This window comes from Urocitellus parryii, chromosome 5, assembly GCF_045843805.1.
Source record: "Urocitellus parryii isolate mUroPar1 chromosome 5, mUroPar1.hap1, whole genome shotgun sequence".
Classification (NCBI taxonomy): Eukaryota; Metazoa; Chordata; class Mammalia; order Rodentia; family Sciuridae; genus Urocitellus; species Urocitellus parryii.
Window position 1 is genome coordinate 130425857 of NC_135535.1, and position 17576 is coordinate 130443432.

Sequence of the window (17576 nt, forward strand, 5' to 3'; positions counted from 1 at the left end):
ATTATATTGTAGATTTAAGCCAACAATCCATTTAAATTTATTCTTTATATAAGGCATGTGTTTTATTTCAAGGTTTTTCTTTTCTTTGCCCATGAATGTCCAGTTGGTCCAGTGCCATTTATTGAAATGCCATCCTTCCTCCATGGAATGATCTGTGTACCTTAATCAATATCAATGGGGCATGTTTTTGTGGGTCTATATTTGGATTCTCTGTTCTCTTCCACTGAGATATGTGTTTATCCCTCTGCCGGTATCACCCATGCTTGATAAAATAGTTTAATATAATTAGTCTTGAAATTAGATATACTGATTCCTCTAACTTTATTCTTTTTCAAAATTGGTTTAGCTATTCTAGCTTCTTCACTTTTTCACATTGATTTTAGAATAACATCATCTGTATCTACAAAAAATCCTACTGAAATTTTGATGGAAACTGCTAAACTTGTATGTCAATTTGAGGAGAACTAAAATCTTGAATATGTTGACTGTTCTGAAGTGTGAGCATGGTGTATTTCTCCATTTACTTATATCTTCTGTGATTTCTTTTTGGTTTGTGCTTTGTTTTGGTATACAAGTTCTATATGTTGTTTTTCAAGATTTACACTAAAAAAACCTTAAATTCTTTTGAATGATGAGAATTGGCACTGTATTTTTTAATTTAATGTCTCTGTGTTTGTCAGTGATAGACAGAAATATAATTGATTTTTATATGTTGATCTTGTATCTTGTGACCTTGCTGAATTCTTTTATTAATTCTAGGTGGGTTTTTTTTTTCTTGTTGTTTGCTTGCTTTTGTAGCTTCTTTAGGAATTTCTATGTAACAAATTGTGTTACATGAAAATAGTGGCAATTTTATTTTTTCCTTTCTAATCTGTAAGTCTTTCCCCCCACCCACCTTTTTTTTGTGTGCCTTATTGCACTGGCCAGAACTTCTAGTACTATGTTGGGTACCAGTGGTGAGAGTAGATATTTTGGTCTTATTCCTGATCTTTAGGGGAAGGATACCTTCTTTTGCCTTTGAATATGATGTTAGCCATAGATTTTTTTTTTTTTGCAGATGCTCTTTATGAAATTGAGGAAGTTCCCTTCTATTCTTAGTTTCCTAAGAGATTTTATCATAAATGGATGTTGAATTTTGCTAAATGTTTTTTCCTATGACAGTTAATATTCATGTGATTTTTCATTTTTAATCTGTTAATATGATGAACTACATCGATTTTTTTTAAAGTATTAAAATAGCCTTGCATCCCTGAGTCAAACACCACTTGAACATCGTGTATAATTATTTTTATATTTGCTTAGTTCTATTTGCTAATGTATTATTCAGTACTTTTGCACCTATGTTGGTCTATGGTTGCTTTGTTTTTGTACTATGTTAGTTTCGTTTTGGCATTATGGTAATAGCAAGTTCATAAAATCAATTGGAAGTTTCTCCTCCTGTAGTATTTTCTAGAAAAGAGTGTGCAGATATGGTATTAATTTTTCTTTAAATGTTTGGTAGAGTTTTTTTTTGGTGAAAATCATTTGGGCCTGGAGATACATTTTTGGAGAGGATTAAACTGACAAATTCAATTCCTTGATAGCTATAGAGGTCCGGAAGGGTATCTCAGTGGTAGAGTGCTTGCCAATATGCATAGAGCCCTAGGTTCAATCCCCAGCACCACATACACACACACACATACATGAATTATCTGTTTTATATTTAGTGCATGGTAGAAGTTTAAAGTTAATCTGAATTATCAGATTTTTATGTGTAGAATTGTTCAAAGTATTCTCTTATTCACTTTTGGTATCTATAGGACCTAAAGTGATATCCTCCATCTTGTTCCTGATATAGGTAATGCATTCTCTCCCTCCCCTGACCCCCGCCTTTGCTCTTCTCCCTCTCGTCTCTCTCATTGGTCTTGCTAATAATCTGATTGATCCTCTAAAAGAACCAAGTTTATTTTCTTTTTATTGATTTTCTTTCTTTTTCCCCCCTCTTTTCCATGATTTCTTTCTTCCTACTTTTCTTTTTCTAGTTCTTTTTTAAAATGTTTTTAGTTATAGATAGACACAATACCTTTATTTTAATTAATTATTTATTTTTATGTTGTACTAAGGATTGAACCCATTGCCTTACGCTTGCCAGATTAGCGCCCTACCACTGAGCCACAACCCCAGCCCCTTTTTCTAGGTTTTTGTGGTGAGAACTTACATTGTTGATTTGAGACTTTTCCTCTTTTCTAAGTAAGCATTTAATACTATAAATTTCCTTTATCTTAATATTTTAGCTTCATCTCACAAATGTTGACATGTATATTTTAATTTTCATTTATTTCAGTGTATTTTTAAAATTTCCCTAAAATCTCCCTTCACAGATTATTGAAGTGTTATTCTGTTTCTAAATGTTAAACATTTTTCATGTTATTTTTCAGTTTTTTTAAATTTCCACTTTGCTTCCACTATGATCAGAAACAAACACATTTTGTATTATTTAAATTATTTTCAATTTTATGAGGTTGTTTTATCCCTGGAGGTAGTATCTCAACCTATGTTTCATGGGTGCTTAAAAAAATGCATTCTGCTGTCACTGAACAAATGTTCTATAAGTGTCAACTAGATCCTGACAATTGATGGTGCTGAGTTCTATGTCCTTACTAAATTTCTGTCTAGTTGTTCTATTAGTTGTCAACAGAGAGAGGCTGAAGTCTCCAACTACAATAGTGGATTTATCTATTCCTTCTTTTAATTCTGTTCGTTTTTGCTTCACACATTTGTGATATTTTTGGTACACATGAATTTATGATTGCTTTATGGACTTACCCTTTATTTTAAATTATTTTCCCCTTATGATTGATTCATTTCTTTATTCTGAATTTTACTTTATCTGCCATTAATATAGTGATTCCTGCTTTCTTCATGATGTTTGCATGATAGATCTTTTTCTTTCTTTTTACTCTCAACAAACCTATATCATATTTGATGGGAGTTTCTTATTAATAGCACAGAGCTGGGTAATGTTTTAATATAATCTGCCAATATTTGTTTTCTAATTGGTATATTTAGATAATTTACACTTAATGCAATAGTTTATATGTGAGAGCTAAACTCTGGCATTTAAATTTTTGTTTTATCTTTTTTTTTTAATATTTTATTTAGAGACAGGGTCTTGCTGAGTTGCCCATGGCCTCACTAAGTTGCTGAAGCTAGGTTTGAATTCATGATCCTCCTGCCTCAGCCTCCTGAGCTGCTGGGATTATAGGCATGCACCACTGAGCCCAGCCTTCTAAGGAAGATATTTCCAAAAGATATTTTTACCTGGATTTAGGATTCTGTGTTGACAGTTATTTTGTTTCAGAACTTGAAAAATGTGTGCCACGTCCTTCTATCCTCTACTAAGAAATCTGTTGTTATTCCAATTGCTTTTCTCCTGTCGACAGAGTATCATTTTTCTCTCACTGCTTTCAACATTTTTCTTTGTCTTTGGTTTTCAGAAGTTTGACTATGATATTTATTAATATGTACATCTTTCAACTTATCCTGTTTCAGGTTTTGTCAGTTTCTTGAATCTTTAGGTTTATGATGTCTTTTGACAAATTTGGGGACATTTTTTGCCATTGTTTCTCTGTGTACTTTTCCGCTCTGCTCTTTTCCTCTCTTTCTGGGAATTTGATGACATGAATGCTAGATCTTGTGTGTCACAGTTTTCTTGGGCTTATTTGTTTATTTATTTATGTGTTTATATTTTATTTTTCTAATCTATTTCCTTTGTTGTTCATATTGGGTAATTTCCATTGTTCTAGCTTCAACCTCCCGATTTTCTTCTCCACCCCTAAATTCTGCTCTTGAGTCTATCCACTGAGCCTTCTTACATTGGTTATCATTTCTTTCATTTCTAAAATTTCTATTTGACTCTTTATATCTCCTCTCCCACCCTCTGCTGAGATTTATAATGCTTTGCCGAGACTTTATGGTTCTGTTCATATGTTTCAAATTTCTTCAGAATTGTTTGACACATTTTTAATATTTATTGGTTTAGAATAATCTGTCACATGGTCCTAACATATCTGTCATCTCTGTTGAGTTGAAACTTGGATGTATGATGTTCTGGGACTCTAGAGCTTACTGAAGCCTACTCTTTTTAAGCGGGCTCACTCTGACACTGCTGCAGCAGGTCAAAACAGAAATCCAGGGTCTTCACCTGGGCTCTATCGATACTCTAGGACAGGTAGTTCTTATTGCTGCTGAGTGGGGATTCCTGCTCCTTATGTGGTCTCTATTAATACTAGTCGGACAGGGTCCAGGGGACTAATTACCATCCAGTAGAGATGAAGTCTAAGTTTCCATATGATATCATGCCTTCTCTGATAACCCCAGAGGTTGAGATGCCTCATTATGGACCAGTGATGGTACAAAGTCTAGGCTACCCGCTGGCTTTTGCTGACAGTAAATGGTGGAGGGTTGGGATTTGAGGTGTGTGTGTATGTGTGTTTGGTGTGTGTGTGTGTGTGTGTGTGTGTGTGTGTGTGTGTAGAATGACAGTCTTTCCTGTGATATATAACTGAACAAGAATAGCTATTATCTAAAAGTCTATATCTTTCCAGGTTGCCTCCCATCACACCCAACCCCCTGTTTTTTGGACATAGAGAGCAGGCTTTTGTTGAGATTTTTTTTTTCCATTTGGTTTTCTATGCCTACTTGAGATTTTATGTTGCTGGCTTTTCCTCTTCCAAGTGTGGGATATTTTAGGGGGAAAAATACCCTGTATATTTGTGTGCTCAGGCTGCCATCACAAAATACCCTAGGCTGGGTGGTTTAAACAACAACAAAGGTGCATTTCTTATAGTTCTAGAGGTTGGGGGTTGAAGATCAAGGTACTGGCAGTGGTGGAGTCTCCTGAGGCCTCTGTCCTTAGCTGGCTGTCTTCTCACAGTCTCCTCACATGGCCCTTCTCTGTGCACACATCTTTAGTCTTTCCTTCTTCTTATAGACACCAGTCCTAGTGGATTAGAGCCCCACCCTTATGATCTCATTTAACTTGAATTACCACTGTAAAGGTCCTACCTCAAAATGCACTCACATTAGAGATCTGGGATTCAATATATGAATTTGCAGAAGACACAATTCAGTCCATTACACACACAGATCTGTCTCCGTATTGTTTTGGTCCTGAGGTCCCAGGCTGGTCTGTTTTCCTTCCTCTGACTTCCAGATTCATGTTTGTTTTAAATGTAACATCCAGGGGGGGGCTGGGGTTGTAGCTCAGCGGTAGAGTACTCACCTAGCACATGTGAGATGCTGGGTCCAATCATCAGCACCATATAAAAATACATAAAAAAGGTATTGTATCCAACTACAACTAAAAAAATATTTTTTTAAAAAGTGTAACATCCAGGGTTTACAGTGGGAGGATAGAGAAAAGCCTACTCCATCTTCCTGGAAGCCAAAGACCTGCCGCCTTGAACTTTTTAAAGGGTGCTTTTGTAAATTAAGTCAATGCATTTCTAATTTGCAAGAACCATTTGCAATGAGCAAGAAATAATTTTGTTGGACTCTCAGTCTCTGGGGATTATTGGGACATAAAAATCACCCTCCAGGCCATGGAGCAGGGAAGAATATGGGACTTGTGATGGTAGATTTACTTCCCCAAAGGTGATACAGTTCCTTCACCAGGGGAGGAAAGCTGTTCAGATGGGATTGCCAAGGGATTAGAAGCTTTATGCTTTTGAAGAGGAGGTCAGTACCTCCATCTCCCTGTGTGATGGGGACAGTCAGCATAGTAGAAATCTGACCTGTGCCCATTTCCCTGGTAACAGATCAAGGATGACAAGTGTCCTAGAGAGGACTCTGTATGTCCTTATGTGCTCATGCACAGATGTGCATGTTAAAGAGCAGCCACACAGAGTCATGCAGCCCTCCAAAGACAGAGATACTAGATGTGCCTGTTATCTTTGCTCACCTGAGTCAGTCTTAAAGCTTTCGACCTCTAACAGAAGCCTCGGGGGTTCCCAAGACCTTCTAGTCTCTGGAATTTCCGCACCATGGAAGCTGTCAATGCCCTGAGTATGGGTGTCAGGGCCAGCTCTTCTTTTTACTCAACTCACACACCTCACTATTGAGCAGGGCCTCCTTGAAGAAGATTGATTTACCACATTAAGTGAGCCCCGATATGCTCCGTGAGAATGCCACAAGACAAACAGCTCCTGCCTTGTGCCTCCATCCCACCTGCCTGTGTTTCCATTACATTTGGGCCAGAGTCATGGTGGATGGGTTTGGGTGTAGTTCATTTTCTGCCTTACACGATAAACTTGTCAGCCTTTGAACGATCAGCACTTGTATGCAGGGAGTTCATTTGCAAGGCCACCTGGTTTCTCAGCTCTGTCCTGCTCCCATTTCACTCTGTCTAATGAGCCAAAACCTGGCTTCTGTTGAGCAACACTGAGCTGCTGGGCCCTGCACAGCCTGCAGGAGATGGCAAGACCTCAGCCACTCCTCAGGCATCCTTCTCTCCTGCCTGGAGGAGGCTGGGGCACTGATGCCCAGAGGACAGTCCTTTCTTGCTGCCAGCCTTGTGATGCCCAGCCTTGTGATTCCTCCAGTCTCCTAGCAGATCAGGCTTGCTGTGGGCTTTCTTGGGAGCTGCAGCTTGTCCACCCCACACTGATCTTAGGGCTGTTTCCAAGAAATCTTGGTGAGGCCAGATACCCAGCAGGCTCTTGCAGCTCAGCAAGGCATAGCCAACAGGGCTAAGGTGTGCAGCTTTTGAGTTGCCCATGGTCCCTGACTGGCCTCCAGGTCCACACCCTTCTCATGCTGCCAGGCATTTTTGACTCTACTCTGACTATTTTAACCTTGGTCCAACCTTCTTTGGTGACTCCCTGTTGTTGCTGAGCCTAACATTCACAACTCTTGATGATCTGCTCCCAACATAAGCATTGGAGTTCAATGCCTGGGATCAAACCTACTCCTCCCTCTTACTGAATGATTATTATCATCCCCCATTTACAAGTGAGGCTTTGGAAATTGCCTAAGGTCAAGATATTTGGTTTCTCTGTTTCTCACTTGCAGATGAGACATGACAATGATGTCTATTGCATATTCACCAACATGCATGCTTAGGTTGATACTGGCACATCATAGGGGCTCAACAGAGGTTGGCTAATAGCCTCACATCATTATGTTTTTCCAGTCACCTCTAAATCCTCCAGCCTCCATCCATAAGCTGGAGGCCAAGCTCCATCTGCAAACCGGGGGTCTGCTCCCAGTCCCCCAAGCCTTTCCCCATACCGTTTTCTCCCTCTTGACACATCACTGTCTTCCTCACTCATATCTGAATCTGACTGAGGCCTGTCCAAGACCTTGCCATGCTGTGAAGGCACAGGCTAGCCTGCAAGCCCAAGGTGATGCCCAGCACAGAGCTTGGTGCAGGACTGATTGAGCACCATGGCCAACTGCAGAGATGCCTACTGGAGGGGAGGGGGCAGGGGGCAGAGGAACTTTGCAGACGAAAGGGAATCCCTACCTTGTTTTCAGCCTCACCCCCAGCCTGCACTCCCCCACCATCTCTGATGTTTGATGCCCCAAATGTAGTGTTTTCCTGTTCTCGAGGAACCATGGACCTTTCTCATTAGCTAGCAGAGCTCCTCCAGGCCCTCCTGTGAGCTGGGTTCACACATCTCAGCCCCACCCAGGCCAGACCAACAGAAGCACACTGAAGTCCATTACGAACCATGGACACTTTCCTGTGCCAACCTTGTATAGAGGTCCAGGTCTTGTCCTTGGAGAGCTCACAGACATGGGAAGGGCATCAGATCAGTGCTCAGGGGGCTGCATGTGCTGGACAGCAGTGACTGCCTGAAGTGTGGGGCTGTGGGGCTGGCAGGGTCACATGCCATACAGCAGGAGGCAGTGGGCATAGAGAGAGCTGGTCCAGCCCTGGACTCAGGTACTGAGGGAGTCCAACCTGGCTGGTAAAGTGAGGCCTTCATGTCTGTACTGAGCAGGCTGCAGAGCCAGTGGATTCTGGGTGTCAGGAGTCCTTGAGGATAGGGCCAGCACTGCTAGGGGATCAGGGAGCTCAAAAGAGACTAACCAGCAGGATTTGATAGGCAGAATAGGAGAAGGGCCCTGATGAGGAAATGGAATGTACACAGGTGACCAGGGGGTACAAGTGGTTGACCATGAGGGCAATGCAGGAGTATAATGGGGCAAGGGAGACAAGAAGCAGGAATGGATGAATGAATGTCCCAAAGATGGGCTGGCTCCCCAGAGTGGAAGGCCTGCTGTGGAGTCCATCTCATTCCCCAAAGATTTGCAGATAGAGTAAAGGAATAAGTGGGGACTGGCGACACCTTTCATTCAAGGACCTCTGTGGACACCTCTCATGAACCTGAAGAAATCACCTGGGCAGAGCAGGGACCAGCACAGGTGGCCACCTATCCAGCAGCTATTGAGAAGACCCATCACAAGAAATTAGGATTGAGCAACCACATTGGGGGTTAAGGGGAGGTGTACACCACAGGCTTGAAGAAGGCAAAATGGAGGTGACAGCTCCAGCCACTACATGTGCGTTCCAAGCAGCAGGAGGGAGGAAAGTAGGGAGAAGGGCAGAGAGCGTGTGCTAGTTACCTTTAAGGAGATTTCCTAGAAGCTGTAAGATAGCATTTCTAGATCTTGTTGGCAGAATTTAGACACTTGGTTGCTCCTGGTTGTAAAGGAGACTGGGAAATGTAGCTTTAACTGGTAATTTCTGTGCCAAGCTAAGTACCAGGGGTCCTATGAATAAGGGGGGGAAAGGAGGCCTGGCATGCAGCTAGGAATCTCTGCCACACAATGGCCATTTGTTTCCCAACACCATGCACTTTGTCTTCCCATGCATAGAGCACTCAGCCCTTCCCTGGGGCTGAGGGAGGCTGGTTTCCCTGCACCAGATCTTATCACTGTATCTAGCCCCAAGCTCAGGATCTTGGGAGATTTGCAGCCCTCTCCTGTAGGTCTTGATATGGCTCCTTAGAATTTTGAACTTAATACTAAACTTTGATTTTAGTGGACTTAAAAAATTTTGGTGGACTTTAAACCAAAGATAGGTTGTCTGTTCCCACACTCACTCAGTATGGGATGGTGGAGAAAGCAGGGCACCAACACAAAAGAGATTTCCGTTTGGAAGAAGGGCAAATACCTCCAGCAGCAGCAGCCACGGGCATCTGTGATCAGGCCCCATCAGGAGATTTAAAAAAACAAACAAACAAACAAAAAAAACCTATGATTGGTGGAAGAATCACAGAGCAGCCCCTCTGGCTAGCCTGACTCACTTTCTAGGAAGAACCTTGGGTTCGGTGCCCTCTGGGGAGAAGTCAAGCCCCCTGTGCCTAACTCCCCCTCCTGAGGAACCATCCTTGTCTAAGTTCCTCCAGGGCCACTGTGGTGGGATGGGGGGGTACTATTTGGGGGCTTGCATGGCTTTCAAAAAGCCCTTCCTGTAGGATAATGTCCAGCAGCCTGAGAATTATTTTAAAGCAAGCTGTAGGCCAGGCTTGGGGCTCCCAAGTGACATGTTTCCTGCACACCTAGTGGCTTTTAGTTTATTTGTCTTGATGAGTTAGTTCCACATGCCTGCAATGGCCCCAGATGATCATCCAGATGCAGGTTCAGGGGCAGCCTGGCCCTTCTGTCTATGATTCTGACTCCAAACCATGAACTGGAAAGAGGGGCAAGCAGAACCTTTCCTTCAGATTTTTGCATGAAATTATTGCCTAATTTTAAAACTTCAACCACTAATTTAAATGTTTGAAAATCATGATTCAAGACAAATAAACATGCCTATGCAGAGGTATGGCTCAAGGGTGCCCAAGTGGAGGATGAATTGGGGTCCCTGTGCAACACGGGCCGAACTGAGGGTCCAAGTATATCTCCTTTTACCCTAATAGGGAGGGCCAATGGTGCACATACTGGAGGTAGAACTGGCCACAGCTGAAGGCCAGGATGCTTGCAGAGACCACGAGGGTAGGATAAAGGTTCAGGACAGTCTAGCTGACTTCACTGCCCTCCTCTAAGGTTTTCAAGGCTGCCCTCCATGTGTGGGCTCTGGGAGGGGGACCCCAGCCCTGGGGCAGGTGCTGAGGCCATGTTTGCCTGTCCTACAGACTCCACCAACCGGGACTCGCTGGACATGATTGAGCGCTGCATCTGCCTGGTGTGCCTGGATGCCCCAAGTGGTGGGGAGCTCAGTGACACCAACAGGGCACTCCAGCTCCTTCATGGAGGAGGCTGCAGCAAGAATGGGGCAAACCGCTGGTATGACAAGTCCCTGCAGGTAAGTGCCCCCTTCTGCAGAGCCAAGTCCAGCACTGTCAGCCAGCATGTGCATCCACTGGCCTCTGTACCCAGGGTGCTGGATTTGGTGGGGATGGGGCAGCTGAAGGGTCCTGAGATGTACTATTGCTGTCACCTCTGGATTGGCCAGAGCTCTTCAGGAGTAAGTGACTGAGCCCAGCTGAAAATTCCAGCCTCCTGCAGCTTGTGCCAGGAAGATCTGGGTCACACCTGGGTCTCATCCCCCACCCCCATCACACACGGTATGGTGGGGACATAAAAGTGATGGGAGACCGCCACATTTCTACCAAATAAATCCCCGGCACACTCATCGAGAATCATGTCAGCTTTTCCTAATGGCTACCACCTGGTTTCATCATACCTTCCTTAATCCTTGAGAAATGGGGCAACCCTAACATCCCTACAGAAGAAAAGTCCTCAAATGAAATCAAATAATTCATGTTTTCTCCTTCACATGACATCATCCTAGAACACAATATGTACTTCCACCTAGAGGAAAATACCCAGGCAGGTGAGGAAGAAGTGTTCTCCATCTTTTCTTCCCTCAACATGCCAATCCCAGATCTGTTTGTTTTCAGTTTTAAAGCTACCATACTGTCACAGTGACCATTTAAAAGAGCAGGCAAACCAGGGCTCCTCTTCGGCATGGCAGGGCTCAATTTGGTGAGCACTTCTGAGGAACACCTCGTTTTTCAATCTCTGTCCCTGTGTTATCCTTTTTGTTGGTTTGCATTGTCAATTCTTTTGTTTCTGACGGGTTCTCCTGCCAGTGTGCTGGCTGTTTTAGCTGTCACAGTGTAGCTAACTGCTTGTGATCTTTCATGGAGCAGCTGTGGAATGAAAAGATATAATGGATGCCCAGGATGAGGAACATAATAAGCCTTGGAGCATCTTTTTTGTTTTGTTTTGTTTTCAGTTCTGGGGATCGAACCCAGCAGGGGCATTTTACCGCTGAGCTACATCCCCAGCCCTTTTTTATTTTGAGATAGAATCTCGCTACCTTGCTGAGGCTGGTCTCGAACTCATAATCCTCTTGAGTAGCTAGGATTGCAGGCGTGTTCCAGCTCACCCAGCAATGAGCAGTTTTTAAAAGATACTGTTTTCCTCCCTTCCTTTGAGTGGCAGGAACAGAAGGCACTAATGTCGGAGAGTCTGTGCTGGCCTCCAGATGGCTTTCATAGGTAGGACAGCTGATCAGACGAGCCAGGAAGTCCAGAGAGGCTCCATCAATCTGAATTTGAGAAGATGAAGGATGAGTCTCGGCACAGAAAGGCAGGGAGTGGTGGGAGAAAGAAAAAGTCAGCAAGGGATGCCTTTGGAGAGAAGTTCTGTGGGAAGTTAGTTAATTTTCCTTTTCATTTGTAGAATAGTAGTAAAGATTCCAGTATGTGGTATTCAATGGGAAAGACTGGAAAGAAGCCCTGGGGTGTGTGTGATATGTTCTGGTCCCCTGAAAGAGATTCAGAGCTTGTTGGCTTCCTTCCTTCCTTCCTTCCTTCCTTCCTTCCTTCCTTCCTTCCTTCCTTCCTTCCTTCCTTCCTTTCTTCCTTCCTTCCTTCCTTTCTTCCTTCCTTCCTTCCTTTCTGTAACAGGGATTAAACCCAGGCATTTATCCACTGAACCACACACCCCAGCCCTTTTTATGTATTTAATTTTGAGAAAGAATCTCACGAAGTTGCTGAGGCTGGCTTTGAATTTTCAGTCCTCCTGCTTCAGCCTCCTGAGCTGCTGAAATTATAGGTGTGCACTATGGCACCCGGTGAGCTTTTATTTGTTTGTTTGTTCCTTTATGGATGAAGGACTTGTGTCTCCTCGGTGTGATGAACCACATGCCAGACCCACTTTGAGTTAAACTTTAAGAACCAAATTTTATCTCTCTCATCATCTCCTCCTATACCTTTTGCACTGATTATGGTCCTTTCACAAGTAAGATAAATATAGTTTTGTAAAGTCATCAAAAAAAGTCAAGTAATTTTTAGGGTGTCTATGGATCCTACTCCTTTTCTCTAATCCTCATCTTAATCCTGGGAGCTGAGCCGAGCTGGGCTGAGCTGGGCCTGTATTAAGTGAAGCAATCTGAAGTTCAAAGACTCAAAGCATCTTGCTGAAGCTCTCCCCACTCCCCATGGCAGCAGCAGAACTGAGAACCGGGTTCCTGGCAGCGAGGAGCAGAGCATCCTCAGTATACCTTGCCTTCACCCCTGTCAAGGGGTATTTTATTTCTCCCTAGGAATTTACTTACTATCCAGATCAGATCATCATCTTCATTCATTTGTTCATTGCAATAATGCAGCACCTATTCTGAGGTGAACCTATTCTGGGGTCTAGATCCTGGGAATAAAATCAGTGGTGGCCAAAACAAACAGGGTTCATCAAACAAATGATCTCAGTAAAGATGGTGTCTGTGACGTGTGCAATGAAGGGAAAGGAGAAGGAGCTCCACGTGTGCTCACTAGGAACCCCTGGACTGCCTCACTCAGGGAACATGGGGGTCTCCTTTGCACTTAGCTTTTGTGGTAAAGAGGTCGCCCAGTGTAGAGCTGTCTGAGACTCACATGCAGTGGCTCAGGCCACTGCAATCACATGCAACATTCTCTTTAGGAAATAAAGTACCTTGGAGGAGAGGTACCCCAAGACGCCAGGGGAACCCGACCTGGAGCCAAGGGGCTGGTGTGAAAGGCTGACTCCCAGAGGCTCACCTCTCTCTTCCCTGTTGCAGTTTGTGGTGGGCCGAGACGGCACCTGTGGCGTGGTGTGTGAACACTCCCCATTTGATGGCATCGTTCTGGTGCAGTGCACAGAGCATCTGCTCAAACACATGTGAGTCCAGGGGCAGAACACAGGAAGATCGCCCAGAGCTGACACACCAGGCCAGGAAAAACTGGGGTGGCACCAGAGAGGGGCTCTGTGTCCATCTGGAAAGTGGCTTAGTAAAAGATGTTTTGGGGGAAAGCAGCTTAAATGTGGCCCAAATGGAAGTTGCAAACTGGACAAGAGATGTAGGGCCATCCGGAAGAGGCGGGCATGGAATTGTCAGGAACATCTGCTTTAGTCCAGGAAGCTCAGACCAATACCTGCTGTTTGTCCTGAGTCAGGACTGGGCCAACTAATGACCCAGCACAGAGGGAGGTCTCTGAGTGATGACTACTCCCTCCCCAGCCTGGGTCTTCCCCAGCCTCTGAACTCTGCTTCTCTATCCCTTAAACACACTGCATTTTTTCTTCCTTTTAGTTTTGATCATTTTCTTCTAGCACCTTCTCCCTGGTTCTAAATTCTCAATCTCTTCCACAGAAATCTTAGGGATCACTAAAACCCAAACCAACCCTTGAAAATAGAACAGCAGCTTGCTCCTATATTTCTCTCCAAGTCTTATGTAAATCTTATTGGTATAACATGACCAACAGGAAAAAAAATAATGTGTTTGGTAGTCAGGCAAACTGAATAGAATCATGCTCTGCCTCTTACAAATTTTGGTGGCCCCTCTGAGCCTCAGTTTATTCATCTGTACAGTGGTTTGTTACAGAGCAAGGACCTGCCCCAGAACCAAGGAGCCAAGAGAGCCATAGCAGACTTCTCTCATGAATTGTTACAATCACACCAGAAAAAATTCAGACATGACACTTAATGTAGTAGACATGAGTTTATTAGAAAGATTAGGAAAAAAGAAAAGGGGACACTCTCAAGGGAGAGAGTGGGTCTATCAGAGATGAGAAGGAAGTCATACCCCCTCTTGCCCTCCAGTTTTAGTGGGGGTTCCAGGGATGTTTCTAGAAAGTCCTACCCAGGTCTATCCCTTGACTTTTGACTGACAGCAGGATTGCCTCAAACTTCCAAGTCCCCACTGAGCATGGTTAACAGTCCAGGGCAACTCTAGGTTGCTTTGGTCCACGTTGACTGATTCTAATTAGAACTTGTTCTTATAGATTTTATGGTTGGGAGAATTATCCTTATCTCCCTGAGTTCCCTATTTAAGGGTCACAAAATTCCCCCCTCTAAGATAACTTGTGTTCCTCTTATTGGCTTTTTGGGCCTGCATTTCTTTTGCAGATAACAGGTTGTTTGCTGGGGAATGTAACATGCTTCTGACTTAAGACTGGCAGGCTGCAGGTAAATTGGTTTTTAACAGAAAGCATATGGGGGTCAGCACAGTAGGCCCAGTTTATTAGATTATCCCCTTAACTTCAAGCTCCCACCGCTCATAGCTATCCGTTACCTCTCAGTTCGGGGCAGCTTATACCCTCTGAGACTCCAAGGCTGCACCAACCAACAGTTAAGATGATCGCAGTGGCAGAGGAACAATGCTGTCCTGCAGCCCTCCAAGCCTCAGGAGGTGGCCCCTTTGTGCCCACAGGATGAAGAACAGCAAGAAGCTGGTCCGAGCAGACTCTGTCAGTGAGCTCCCAGCTCCCAGGAGGCTGAGGTGGAAATGTTCTCCAGAAATTCAAGGCCACCTAGCCTCCTCGGCTGAAAAACTTCAACGGTAAGAGAAACTCAAAGTCTCCTCCAGGGTCATCCTCCCGGGGCTGCCCGGAGTTGCCCCTCCCCCCGCTGCTGCTGATGCACCCTGGAAGTTTCCAAAGACCCCAGCAACTCGGCCTCCCCTCCAGGGCCCACCCCACCCCCACCCCTCATGGAAATGTAGTCAAACTAAAAGGGAGTTATAACTCTCAGGAAATAACCTTGCTGAAGTATCTGTCATTTCCATAAAATGCAAACGTGGAGCTATTTTTTTCTGCAGGTTTCACCTGACTGAGCAGAGTCAAGGCCAGGAAATCATCCCCTGCTTTGGGAGAGTAATAAACAACTGGTTTGAATAGGTCATTTGAATCCAAGCTACTCAATTTGCTTGAGTTTACACTGCAACTTGACAAGGGGAGCCTTTCTCCCTAAGGGGAGGGGGGGGTTCAGGCCCTAACGGGACCCAGGAAGGAGGGAGCCAGGCAGGAGGACCACGGAGCCCTTCTGGGTGGGCTTTGGCCAAGGACAATGGTAATGTGTGGTGGGGGCTGGGGACTGGCAACCGTATCTGGACAACTGTAGTTGTTCATTTCTTCATTCAGTAAGTGAGTGTGAATGTAGGAATTCATTCATCAACTCACTTATTCATTCATCAAACATGTGCCAAGCTCTAGTTTGTGCCAGACCTGTGGCAATGCTCTGGGAACACAGAAATTAATGTGCCATGAAGCCTATCCTCCATAATTTTAGAGGAGGAAGCAGATTCCAGGACCAAACGTGTGAAGTGGGAAGATCAGTGCCCAAATGAAAGAGAGGCATATAGACCTGAACCTAGAGAGAGACAGAAATTGAACTGTGCCTGGACAGTGAGCAAGGGCTTTGCAGAAGTGGGCCTTCAAGGATGAATAGGAGTTCCAGGGGCAGGTAGATGGGGAAGAGGTAGAAAGGAAGATTGTTCAAGCTTGTACCAGTTCTTAAAGATCCAGGCTGGTCTGGAGATCAGCAAAGGCAGAATGGCCAGAATTAGGGCACAGAAGGGAAAGTGGGGCCATACCGTGCAGAAGTGCGCTGTCCTCATATTATGGGCTCTGGAGCTTGCCCTGCTGGAGGTGATAAGCCCCTGGAGGAACTTGTGTGGGGAAACTTGCAGGAGCCAGGAAGGAGACTGTGGGGATAGCACAGATGATAAGGACAAGCTGTGGTCAGGCTGGGAGGCCCAAAGATGGAGGTGACTGTTTTACTGAGAGCTGCTGTGGAGCTGCTCAGCTTTAGCAGGGCAGAGCCGAGGTCTCAGGATTTCTATAGAATGATCCTGACCTCTCAGTTTCACAGGGTGGTTTCGGGGGATAAGTGGGCTGCCAGAGGAATAAGTGGGTGGGCCTATGAGTCCTGGGGGAAGAAGGAGCCTGCTCACTTTCAGGTCCCCAGGCAGGCCCCATGTGCTCGCAAGGCCCCTGGCTCCTCTTTCTGGAGACCAAGGTAAGGTCTGTGGGTGGGGAATCAGGAGGACCCCTGAGGGCCTGAGCAGCCCCTGGAAGGGGGATGAGGCCTGAATGGGAGGAGGTTTCCAAGTGGCTCTGGTGACAGAGCTCAGTCTGTCCAAAGAGTTTGTCAGAGGCCAGGCTGAGGGGCAAATCCTGAGGAAACTGGGTCCCCTCTAAGTCTGTGTGCGTCCCCAGCACCTGATGGAGCCCCTTGAGAGCTGAGCTCCTGTGAGGTAGGGATAATCCAAGGAGGCCCAAGGGGGCACACTAAGGCCCCAGGGAGGGTTTCAGCAGGGGCTGGGCTGCATTCCCAGCGCTTCATGCTCAGGCAAGAATAGGGGCAGAAGGTGTGGACCCTGCTGGACAGTGCTCCTTTGGGCAGTCTGAAGGAGGAGACTGGTGTATTTAAGGGTGGCTGGAGCTTAAGATTCTCATGTAGACTCGGGGAAGTTTCCTATTACTCTGATAAAGACCCAGGCATATCATGGATAAACCAGGTTTTCAGCCACTGTGAAAGCTCCAGATGAGTAACCCTTACTAAGGTGACTGTGACAAGCAGTCAGGCAGGCCGCAGGACCTTCTTCCCTACAGGACGCTGAGGATGAGTCTTGGTGAGGTCATGCTGCTGGCAGCCAGTTAAGAAATGAGCTCTGCTAGAGTAGCCAGAGAGGAGTCCACAGTGATGTTAGCCACACCTTCTTACGTGGGTCAAATGAATGGCCTCTGTAGGCCTACTTTGTGGGTAACAGGCTGCTAGGATTTGGTTTGTGGGCAGTGCTGGCCCTGCCCATGCAAATATTGCTAATTCCCCATGCTTCTCCCTGCCTCGTAATGCAGCTAGGACCACCTCCCTGCCAGAGCAGAGCCACCCCCTGTCCAGCTGAGCTCATCTGCCCAGGGCAGCCCTGGTCCTGCACACTTATATAGGTCAAGGCAATGTCTCTGACACCCCAGCATATTCCTGGCGGACAGGGACTGTGTCCTCATCTTCTGGAGGACTAAGATGTGAGCCAGGAGTAAGAAACTTGGGTGGGCTCTGTGGTATATGCATTTTTTTAAAACATGCAATAAAAGTATCTTTTCTTTCCTACAGAATAGTAAAGAATCTTGACTTCGTTGTCTATAAGTTTGACAACTATGGGAAAACATTCATTAAGAAGCAGAAATGCAGCCCTGATGCCTTCATCCAGGTGGCCCTACAGCTGGCCTTCTACAGGTGAGCCAAGATGAAATGGACCTGAGTCCGAGTGAGTTGATGGAGTCTAGAGGGAGAGCTGGCTTTCTGGGGGCCCGGTGGGCTGGGGATGACCAAAGCAAGCT

General features: G+C 45.1%; 1 protein-coding gene across 2 annotated transcripts in view; it reads left to right on the forward strand.

Moving 5' to 3' along the window:
• The window catches only part of Chat (choline O-acetyltransferase), a 45420-nt gene that overhangs the window by 19108 nt on the left and 8736 nt on the right, over window positions 1–17576 (forward strand). For both annotated transcript variants that reach the window (XM_026410862.2, XM_026410861.2), the window contains exons 7-10: window positions 10125–10294; window positions 13034–13134; window positions 14666–14794; window positions 17350–17472. In XM_026410862.2, the coding sequence (XP_026266647.2) occupies window positions 10125–10294; window positions 13034–13134; window positions 14666–14794; window positions 17350–17472 (523 nt within the window). The remainder of the gene's footprint in view (window positions 1–10124; window positions 10295–13033; window positions 13135–14665; window positions 14795–17349; window positions 17473–17576) is intronic.